Raw genomic sequence first — 12,046 nt, 5'->3', positions numbered from 1 at the left:
TTTTGAAAGAATGTTGAAAAGCACATATAAATATTTAACTTAAATCATATAAATACTATGAAAAAATTTAAAGATAAAACTTTTTCAAAATGTTCTCGAAGGCGGTGATTAACACAAAATTTTCTAACTTTTAACGATGCTTTCAATAGAGAAAACCAAACATGATACAATATTTTGATTAGAAGTTTGAAAACCATGAACTCCTCGGCTAGAATTGGTAGTTCAAAACCCTTTCGTAAGGGCACGCATAAGAAAATAACCATTTTACTCAACTTTCAATGACTAGCACACGACAGAAAAGCCAATTGGATAGAGGCTCGCAATTTTCTGCCATTGCAAATCACGCCAATCATTCAAATTGTGAGGAAACTTTACCCATAGCCAATCATTTCAAGTTACTCGTAAAAATCTACAGCGAAAAGAAGTTTTGAGAAGTTTTAAAGATGCCAATTATTGCTTTCGTGGAAAGATTCATCCAAATTTTCTGTCAGAATTTAACTAGCAACTAAAAAGTTGAAGGAAAAAAAACAGTCGAAACATGAAATTACAAGAAATGAATTTGAAATATGAAAATGAAAATAAATTCTTCTTTGCTATTCATGTTATATAGAAATTTTATTTGCAAGACCCCTCTAAACACAAGTGACCAATATGGCACCGAATCATGATGTTGAATTGAGACTGACATTATATTCAATAAAGTATACATGTGTTTATTCATAGTGTATAGGATTATGCAAAAAAAGAAATGGAATATCAGCATCCCTTGACTTGCTAGCCTTGTAATGAATTGAACCCTTGACTGACTGCAATCAGAAACCACTCCTGTGGACTTACTAAACACAATGTACAATATCAGGCCTGCCTCAGGACCCTGCATTTTACCACCTTTAGTACTTTTTCATGATGACAAATTAATTGTTTTTTTCAGTCTGATTCCTTTCCCTTCACACAAACTTCACTGCAGTTGTTTTTGTACAAATGAGGACCTAATATTCCTCTGGAGTGATCAGTTCCATTCCGTGACTGGGTGACTGATACATTCAGAATCCACTAGAGAGGAATCAAGGAGATCAATATCAAAGTGCCCATATGACTCATAATTCATAGCTGTAGAGAAATGAATACCATGTGTTTCTTGACCTCCTGAATTGCACTCTTCTACATGGCCCATCTCACATAGATTCGGCAGCTGTGTAGGGCAACATGGATTAACAAGCCCCCCACAATGATCATTTTGAACATGATATATGGGATTGCCCGTTTGATGATTCATGGCTGCTTCATAAATGGGTGCTACTGATGTCATATCTACACCAAGTTGGCTAAAATCATTAGTAGGATTATATCGGGCCAGAAATTGCTTGGGTTCCAGCCTTCGAAAATCCTTAATATTGAATGAAGAGGCCATGGAAGGAGCTAAAGTATGATCGGGATGAACAAATTTGCTTCCAAATCCATTAGAGATTTGACTGTCATAAGGCCACCCTTTTGAGATCAAATCATTGGGAAGAGAATAGGAGGAAATGCCCACATTTTCTGCTTGGGAAAAACCTGATCCAGATGCTATTTCTGCCATGTCTGCATTCATCAACATGGGATCATATGTTGATCCTGATAAATGACCTCCCATGAAACTAACACCACCTTGTCCATCTAATAAACTTTCGGTACTTTGGGACTGTGTCATGTTGCTGCTGCTGCAATTGTTAATAAGCTGGTGTGTATTAATGTCCATTCCTTGGGCCAAGAGTTTCTTTTTAATACATGAATTCCAGAAGTTTTTTACTTCGTTGTCTGTTCGCCCAGGCAAATGCTTCGCTATCTGCGCCCATCTGCATAGAGATCAAAGTTTGAGTTTATAGGATAAAGTTATTATCCCTCAAATAGATAGAACCGCATGACTTGATATAAGTAAGAGTATGGCTCCCAAAGTGCTGATTATTAAAACAAAGGATTTGAATGGGTGTTTTAGCCCATTGTAGGTAGGCATCTCACGGAAAATTTTAACCATCATAGAAAGAATCGGGGTATAATGAAACCTCTACCTTGAATTAAATCCCAATAAGTAGTCTGACGTAGATATAAAATCCAATTATACCACACTATTATCTTTTGCTTCTTTCATATATGCTAAATGTAATATACAAACTATATACTTAATGAGTGTTACAAGTGTAGTTGTTCTTGTATTAAAAGATCGATCTGTCATTGCTTGATACAACTATTAGACTTATTGAATATAAGAGACCATCTCACGAATTTCAAAAGAAAATGTTGACAATTAATCCAACAATAAGATGCTGCTCTAACTAAGTGCAAAGAAAAGAAGGTTATTCATGATACTCAGAGAATGAATTTGATGGGAAAAACAAGTTGCAGATATACGAATATGAAGAACATAGAGTAAATCATAGAGGCCTCCAGCAATGCAAGAAATAATACAGCTTACAATTAATATTTTAATCTTCTATACATGCTAGGCTGGAATCCTTTTCCTTTATGGAATTATTTATGGTTCTACATGCCCTAAAATTATGTTTACCTATTTCCGAGGATTCTATGAAGCTCAATAATGAGCCTTTCTTCCTGTAGAGAGAAGCAGCCGCGCTTGAGATCTGGTCTGAGATAGTTGATCCATCTTAGCCTGCAACTCTTTCCACAGCGTTGTAGACCTGCATATATGTATATATATTTTTTCTTAAGTTATTTCTCCCAAACATTGATATCAAACATGCACTATTAAGTTGATCAAAGAGCTTCCAAACATGCATTGTTAAGTTGATCAAACACTTAGCAGCTGTTTGAAAAATGGATTGTTTTATCATGAACATCTACTGCATTGAAAAAAAGTCACACCCAGATCGATAGTGAAGTAGTCACAAAAGACCAGTCATTCAATTGATCTACCACGTAGCAACTCATGCCTTTCATGTTTGCAAAATGAATTACTCTATCAACAAGGGTGAAGTTTTTTTTTTAAATCTATAAACTGAGCTACAATTACCTAAGGATCTTTAAGGAGTTCAAAAATAGAACTGGACATGATACAATCATCTTAACATGCTCTAATGCCTATAGCATGTTTCCTTTGACATGATAACTTGTGATGTATTTGATATGTGTGTTTGAAAAATACATAAGAAACAATTGTCATGCTCTAGCATACTCAGACTTAAAACACATTAAAAAGTCTTTATTTTAGCAAGGCATTCCATACTCCTCAAACTTCTCCAATTTACCCAAAACTATCTGTTCAATGACACCATCCTTGTTAGCAAAAATGTTATTACATGGTGGCCATTACTCAAGATGGGCACCATATATTTTCAAAAGTTATGAGAAAAGATCCAAAAATTTATGTTGTGGAAAACATAAAACCTGCTTGCTTGGGAACTGAGCTCCAACAGCCATGACCATGGGTGGTAACATATTCAACCAATTTTTCATCTTCTTCAGGAGACCACAATCCCCTTCTCACCTTCTGTTTGCTGCAGCAAGAATGGTGTCCCATTAATCCCTCTTTCAAAATCCACACTCCCCCAGGTTTTTCAGAGCAAACCAATAAGCCCGAAGCAGCAGACAACCTACAGAAAATACTCCAGTTACTGTTAAGCAGTATTATTAAAGCAGTACAATTGCCAGATATTAATGAGGGTCATGTGCCCTGACACTCTGTACCCTTAATTATCTCCAACTATTAATAATGATTTGCCCCTCTTTTGGAATAAATTCTAGTGAGAAACATAAGTAGGCAGAATAACAAGCATTCCTGCTGGCAACATATCATCCAATCGTCTTCCTCACAGCCTAGAAATGCTCAGACTCCCTCTACAAGAAACCACTGTATTTATTTATGCCCTCAGATAGAGACCTTGTAGACAATGGCCCACCAAACCACGCTCACCTCGTACAACAAGAGGACTATGAAAGAAACACACATAAGAGAGGCTTAAAATTTATATGCTAAAGTTAGGCCATTGACTTCGTAACAAGTTTCATCTAGCTTAGACTTTGTTATTGCCAAGCTTCTAAGATCTTAGTGGCTCACAAATTTGCAAACAGTGGGATATATTCTTTGTAGACTTCTATGATCTCAGTGGCTACAAATTTACAACCTTTGGCATTTAAAATGCTTTTAAAACAAATTTGTTTAAAATCCTTTGTTTTTTGTGGCATGGAAACACAAACTGTCAGTGATGTAAGAAAGGGCAGTGCTGACAATGTGTGAAAGAGACCTGAAAATGGGTATCACCCTTAGAAATGCTTATTGTCCCATCTGTTACCTTTATATATTATATTAATTGTTTACATAAGTCTTATAGTTTTTTGATGGAGGATTTAGATTACTTATGAATCTGTTTTGTTATCTGATATGAAGCATCAGTTTATATAAATATCTTGTTATTTGAGAGTCAAGAACCTAGCAATACTCAGTTATATCAAAATTGTTCACATAATATTTCTGTTCATCTATCTTGTAAGGATCTTGTTGTTGCTCTTGGTTTGCTTCTGGGATTGGTCAATTGGTTCTTAGGTCATTGTGCTCTCAGATTTGGCCTTATTGACTGTTTGGTCTCGTAGACATCATTAAAATCTTTAGAAATTTGAACCTTGATGATAAAAACTTAATTCTATATATCTCAATTTATTTAGCTTTCATAATTGAACCAAACTGCTCCTATGAATGAACACCTATACTAAAACTATTTGAATGTTCATAAAGAATTGTAGTTCAAACTCTGAGTGTACACCGCTAGTATTTGCGTGGGTAGTGCAATGGTCTTGGCCAGAGAGCAATCCATTCTAACCCTGTTGAATAGTTTGAAGCTAATCTTAGAAAAATTAAGTGGACAGTTCAACGAGTTTTAGGTTTAGGTACTTTGTATAAACAGTGGCAGCATCTCCTGTTGACTTGGACCTGGTAACTAGGGTTTAAATTCTTGTCTAATGACCAGATCTGTTGGGGTTTCTAAAAGTAGATACCCTATGCCTTTCTGAGCTATATCGCCATCTACTCTATTTTGATAAAAGTAAAAAGAAAATGTGCCGACTGTTAAAACTGATGTAAGATGAGTAAATCATTAACCACATGGATGGGGCAAAAAAATGATTACTTTCCCAAATGGAAGTGTTGTGATGTGGGCATACCCATTGTCACGAAACCTCAAACAAGAAAGTGATAGAAATCTGTGGGTGAAAGAGGGAAAAAATGGTAGTAATACCCAATTTTCTTCTGACAATACGTAAGCGGTGAGATTCCTGAAATGAGGCGCAAAGTGGTAAATACGGAGTTGAGAGCATTTTTGCCCGGTGGCACTTCTTTGGTAATTCTTGCAGCAGCTTTCATGGTGATGGAGAAAACTTTTTACACTTCTCCACCTGCCTGGACCTCAACTTTGCCATTTCAGGAAGATGAAAATGAAATGTTTTTGCCTATAAATCATGCGCCGCCAGTCTCTGGTATGGGAATGATATTATTATTATTAATCGTTTATTGCCTTCTCCAAAACAATTAATAAGTATATTCTGCACGAAACCTCGTTACTTCTGAGAATGTGCATGTTTTTATTCAATCACGTGAAGGAGGAGACTTCGGATATTTATTGGCAAAGCTGGTCCATTATTAATCATTACTGCAAGATATCTCTTTTTTACGCCATTTGAAGTTAAACCTATGCAATTATTAGGCGACAACTACAATGCTAGGAAGAACTTCAAAGGACCATTAATGTCTATCCTTCCCATCTTTGTTCAATTGTTGTTTTAATTGGTTTTTTTCTCCTTATATGGGCCACCCTCATTACGAAGAGATTGCTTATTGTATAAGAACTTGGACTATAAATTTTGGATCAAGTAGTTAATGATTATTATTAGTTTTGGTTATGTTATTTATGGTAATACTAGGAAGAAAATAATTTTTATTAGTATGTACATACTGTTTTTATTTCAGTTATAGGTTGAGTATAATTAACTACCAATTTTGGATTTGGAATCAATTGCTTCCGGCTAATGATAAGATAGCTAAAAATGAGCTTGAATTAGATTCTAAGAAGGAACTTATGACCTCATGCTGTGTAGGATGCTTCATGTCAAGATAACAAAGAGAGACTTACTGTGACCACATTAAATAAATTAAAACTAAGGATCAACAATTATTCAGAATCACAAGTATGAAGTTCTATCTTCAAGTATGTGAACTTTTTTATTTTTCAAATGGGTAGGTGGAAAGAAATCTTATGATAAATCATCAACACCATTTCAAAATAGACAAGATTCCCCAAGGTGCTCTACCCCTATGTTTTTCTTTTTCACATTTTTAATACATGTTTCTAAAGAAATAAATAAGGAAGATTTTTTCTTGCAAAATTTGTGATTGAAAGGGATCTTAAATGTTTCACTCACAAACATGCTAGCATTTGGAATGTATTAGAGACCACCTTTGAATCATAATCAAGAATCAATTAAGGATATCTACTTTAAATTATGAGAAGGGACAAGAAAGATTTGAATGCACAAATATTATTTGAGTCATTAACTAATTAGCCTCTCAAGATTGTGAAAGTGATAATACATAAAAAAAAAACCTGATAAGGTGGGTACTTCTACACACCCAACATTATTGCTCGTTAAACATTAGAAACAATTTTCAATTTTCAATCACAATAGAGTAGAGTGTTTTTTACTTGGCTCCCTCATATGACAGAATTTGAACTATTTTTTCAATAATGAATTCCAATGTGTGACTATAAATTAATAGATCATATTCTTGAGGGAATTTTAGATTTGAGATCAAAAGGTTGGTTTAAGGGAAATTCAAATAAATTTTTATTCATGCAATCTAAATGGTTTCAACGAAATATTTTATATGATCAACTGATTACAATTAATTGTTCAACAAGTGATCAATCATCACTAAAAAAATAGTTTTCGCATTGAACTTGGAACTTTTAATAATAAATAGTAAGGTGATCAAGTCCATATATTGTATCTGTCACGACCCAACATAAGAAGACTTAACACAAACAAGATTTGCTAGTTGTAAATGTCCTTAAGAATATTATAAGAGTGGGAACAATAGAATTAAGATTGGATCTTCACTCTCATTAGCAACAATTAGGTCTAAAATATTTTTTATACTTATTTTATTATTTTTTAAGTGATATATAATTTTCTTTTTGCTAAATAAAATGACATATAATTTTTAATACTTTAAAGAGATCAAAAAAATTCTATTAGGTGGTACAAGGGTATTGATGTTTTGGATTTTGGGTTATATTATAGTCATAAAAATATCCATTCTTTAAATTGTGAGACAATATAACCTCTAATTGCCATTATTTTCTTGAATTCCATATGAAATACAAATATCTTTCTCATACGAGTGTCAACATTTGACCATACAAGCTCTTTACAAGAAAATATATTCAAAATTGCCTATGAAAGACCACAAGTGGCTATTTGAAAATCTGGTTTTATTCATAACCACCTATATTAGAAACCAATTGAACTTAAGTCTCCACAATGGATTCCCAATGTTTTGGTCAATTGTTCTCAATCTCTCAATCGAGTTTGATAATATTTTGTCAATATATAAGTATAAATCATTTATTTTAATATAAATGAAAGTGATCATTGGTATCACAATTAATCTAAAAATGTGTGCGTATTATAATTTATTATATTCATAAAAGAATAAAAAATATTATATTTTTTGTTACACTCTTGTAAAAAATTCTAATAAGACATTGATTTTGTATTAAAACTACATTTGTTTATTGTATTAAAATGTGTTTTCATATATTATAATTTGAAATTTGAGTAGTGAATACCACCTATATAAAATGGGGATAAAAAGAAAATAGAAAATGCAATGTTTCAACTATTATTACAATTCATTTATTTAACCAAACAAAATAGTGTGTTATCCTTTAATAATATTTTAATTATTATGAATTTTGTATTTTGTATTTATATTGAAATGAAACATTTTTTTCTAAAATATGTTGAATTCTACTAACCAAAAGAATATGAAAGTGACTGAAATAAGTATTGATAAGGATTAGATACAATAAATGGAAATTATCTAACATTTTTTATTTTTATAGAGGTATCAAATTTAGTTCAAATAAATTGTTAATTTTTTAAGGGAAAGTGTACAAGAATTGGTCTATATACAATATTACAAGTAATAAGTACTTATTTTTAAGTTAAAGACTAACTTGTTTGGTTAGAGATTTTGTGGTAAAAGGTCATGAGGTCTAGAACCACCAATCATATTATATTGTTTACCCAACACATTAAATTCAAATCATATGCCTTAAGTTTGTTAACTTGATGTCAATTTTATAATGGCATTTGAAATTGAAAATTTTAACATTATAAATGGACACACAAGACATAGCTATAAATATACTAATACATATAGATACATTGCATACATACATACATGTGAGTATGTGTGTTCTAATTTTCGAATTTAATTTTTATCACAATTAACATTAAAAATAAAATATTAAAAGAATCATTTAATTTTTTAAACTAGACAACAAGTTTTTTTTAATTTTTCAAATTAACAAATTAATAATCAAAATTGAATGGAATTTTTTTCCATACGTACTTTAAAACTAATTGAAAATATATCTTCTATCAAATTTGTCAATAGAACATCATGAATTGCCATTAATTACTCCATTGAAATTTGTAAATAGACAATAAATATCTCCTCCATCAAACTTGTTAACTTAAATCAATCTTAATGAAAGTAATTACAAGTCAACAACTCCTTCTCGGCTATAATGAAGTCATGGCTAACGTTATTGAGTGTGATATTTTGTATCCAATTTAACACTTTATCATGTACACCTAACTTTGAAAAGCTCTTCTCATGAGTATATTTTAGCCCTTTCGATAGCATCTTTTACCTGATACCTTTCCATGCATGTTACGTAACAAGGATATAAAATGGCCCGCGTGCCAGATTCCTAATTTAATTCCAAAGAGCACCTCCCTTTCATTTCGATTTCTGTTTTATAGGACAAGTTCCTTTCATTTATTGTCATTCTTCATTTAAGGAAATTCATGTCGACTCACTAACGTCTACCCTTGCAATTTACACCAAAGAACTAAACAACATCGCTTAGGACAAGTTATCCAAAAGGAAAATTAAATTGAGTTAATAACTTAATTTAAATTTATTTTAGACCAAACAATAGTTCCTTGTACTTTGGATTTTGAAAACACCATATAAATAGAAGTAAAATGGTAAGGAAAAATCCTATTTTTATTAACTTGTACAATGACTTGTTGATCTTCATTTGGAGAGTTATACTAGTTGTCAAAAGCTTGCAACATCTATGAAAATGATAGATTTACTAGTTCTAGAATATGTCAATTATTTATACTAGTTGTCAAATGCTAACAATAGTCATAAAAATTGTGGAGATCATTCTTGGTATCTTATTGTAGATTATGGTAGATATAGATTTCATTTTTTATTGCATTCAATCAATTATAAATAGAATAATGTGATTAGAGTTATATTAATTAAGCAGAGTATGATAAATAAATTTAAAAAATTTCTCAATTTTTGTTGCACTGCATCAGATCAACTTTTTAACATGACACATGACATTGATGCAATGCATCTTCTAGTACCACATGACTGTGGGAAGCTTAGATCTCATGCCCTATTCTTTGCCATAGAAGCTCTCATCAATTTAGCTAGAACCCTAGTCCAAGATTTTAGGTTTTTTTTTTTTTTTTGGATATGTTCATATGTGATTATTTGATATTTTATTATAGTTGAGAATTAAAAACCAAAATTTGATTTTGGATTTGACATTTAATATATATGATGAGCTCTATCAAGGATTTATTTCAACATGTCTATTGAGCCACATTGTATAACTAAGCATGTTATTAAATCATGTCATGTAGTGTATTCTAACTTATATGGCTTTTCTTAATATCGATGTGAACTATAATACAGTCTTATATTTTCTACATATTAAACAATTGATTGTAATATTTGTTCTATTCTAGAGACAATAGTTTGGACTTCACTACTAGTGTTAATAAAAACTTTAGGAGTTTTACTACATCAATAGTTACGCATGGATGTTGAAATAATGTAATAGAATATCTTCATTTTCTTTCCATTAATATGTTTTTACTTATAGATTGTCATCCCACAACTATACTAAAAATTAATAATCATGGTCAAAGTCTTAGTTCTTAAGACGATGCTTTTAGTATGCACACATTGATAGGGTACATCAAATTCTTAAAAGGTCATCTAGGTAGTTAGGTTAAATTTTTCTTTAGAGAGATATACAAAGTACTAAACCATTTCTCGAAAGAGATGTAAAATCATTATGAAGAGGTTGTAATGTTTCATTCTCGACAATACTTCGAAGAAGATAAATTGGTTGTATGGTAGTGTTTTGTGCACAATAGGAAGGTCGTATGGTATTGTGGAAGAAGACAATGCACAATGGAAAAGCATTGTGTAGTATTGGTTGTGAAAAGGTCGTACAGTGAAAGTTGAATGGTTGTACGTTTGTCACTAGATAGGTCGTATGGTTGTGATTGAGTAGTCATATGGTGATGGGAAAGAGGTTGTACGGTGTGGGAAAGAGGAGTTGTATAGTGAGGGGCTGAAGGTGTACGATGGATACAGAGGATGTAGTTGTACGATTACAGTCCCTCACTGTACGACTCTTCGTTCCCACACCATATGACCTCTTTCCCACCACCATATGACCTCTTTCTCATCATCATACAACCACTCAATCACCACCATACAACCTGTCCAGTGACAACCGTATGGCCCTTCAGCTTTCATTGTACAACCTTTGCTCCACCACTATTGTATGACCCTTTTTCATTATGCATTATTTGCTTCCACAATACAATACAACCTCCCTATTGTGCATAGAACACTACCGTATAGCCAACTTATCTTCCTGGAAGTGACATCAAGAATAGAACATTACAGTGGTATTAGAGCCAAAGATCATGCTAGCTTGTGGATAGTGAATGAAATTTTATAGCCGAAAGAGAAGGAGATCCCACTTAGTTGATAGAATGGTAGAACAAGAACCCACTACTACAGAAGTCATGTCACTATTGAGGGATCTTTCAAGGAATCAGGCACAAATCAATAACACTCAGTGACTTATGGAAGAAACTCTATGGAAAATGGTAGACAGTAAGATATCTGGGGAACAAAGTGGTCATAGTTCTAACTCGGTTTTAAGAAAGGTGAATCCTCACCCAGTATGCTCTCAGCCTTCCATGCTAACTTTTCCTACACAGACAAAGATACCACACAGCGGAAGGCAACCAACCTTTGAGGAAATTCAAGAACAACTGAAAGAAGATTGGAAGAATACAAACTTGGAAGAGTATATATCCTATAGAGACTACGCAAAATTGAGAATGTGATATTCTGGAGGCAGAAACCAAGGATATTTTAACAATGATCTTAGAAGAAAGTTGAGTAAAGTAAATTTGTCACCATTTGATGGATTTGGATTCATATCTACCCAAGCATGGGTAATGAAGGTTGATATTTACTTCTAGCTTAATCCAATGCCTAAAGAAAAAGCAATTAAATTTGTAGCACTCCACTTGGAGGGAGTGGCACATGAATGGTGGCATCATGGCACTATATTACACTAGGGCATGACCAACTAAATGCTTATGCAAAATTTACTGAAAGATTGATAGATTTGTTTGATGGTAAACATCCAGAACTTAATTTCAAAGAGTTGGCACAATTGAGGCAAATAGGATCGGTTGACCAGTACATCACAAAATTTCAGAAACTCTCTTTTTTGGTTATAGATATTTATGAAAGGATACAGATAGTGCTCTTCATGGATGGACTAACAAAACCACTAAGGGGTTAGGTAAAAGGTTTCAATCCTGTCACCCTTTATGAGGTTATAAAAATGATATGAAGCATGGCATCATCATCAAAATCATCCTCTCAAGGTTACTCCCACTCCAGACTGCCAGTATTTCCAAAGGACAAAAATAA

At 32.7% G+C, this 12,046-nt stretch overlaps 1 protein-coding gene across 3 annotated transcripts; it reads right to left on the bottom strand.

Annotated features, from left to right (window-relative positions):
* Positions 1 to 665: 665 nt before the first annotated feature.
* Positions 666 to 5,545, bottom strand: LOC149570944 (uncharacterized). 3 transcript variants are annotated; one of them, XM_089812496.1, is made up of 4 exons: positions 5,226 to 5,545; positions 3,382 to 3,587; positions 2,546 to 2,675; positions 666 to 1,835 (listed from the first exon to the last, which is right to left on the bottom strand). In XM_089812496.1, the coding sequence occupies exons 1-4, from the start codon at positions 5,348 to 5,350 to the stop codon at positions 1,010 to 1,012; spliced, it is 1,287 nt and encodes a 428-aa protein (XP_089668622.1). In that variant the 5' UTR covers positions 5,351 to 5,545; the 3' UTR covers positions 666 to 1,009. The 3 variants fall into 3 exon arrangements, with proteins under 3 accessions (XP_089668622.1, XP_089668623.1, XP_089668624.1); XM_089812497.1 differs by having other exon boundaries at positions 3,382 to 3,491; XM_089812498.1 differs by lacking the exon at positions 3,382 to 3,587.
* Positions 5,546 to 12,046: the final 6,501 nt, after the last annotated feature.

The sequence above is a fragment of the Cupressus sempervirens genome, chromosome 2 (assembly GCF_028749045.1).
Source record: "Cupressus sempervirens isolate cs-2001-9-10 chromosome 2, ASM2874904v1, whole genome shotgun sequence".
In the NCBI taxonomy this organism is placed as follows: domain Eukaryota; kingdom Viridiplantae; phylum Streptophyta; class Pinopsida; order Cupressales; family Cupressaceae; genus Cupressus; species Cupressus sempervirens.
This window is presented reverse-complemented; position numbering and strand designations above follow the sequence as displayed.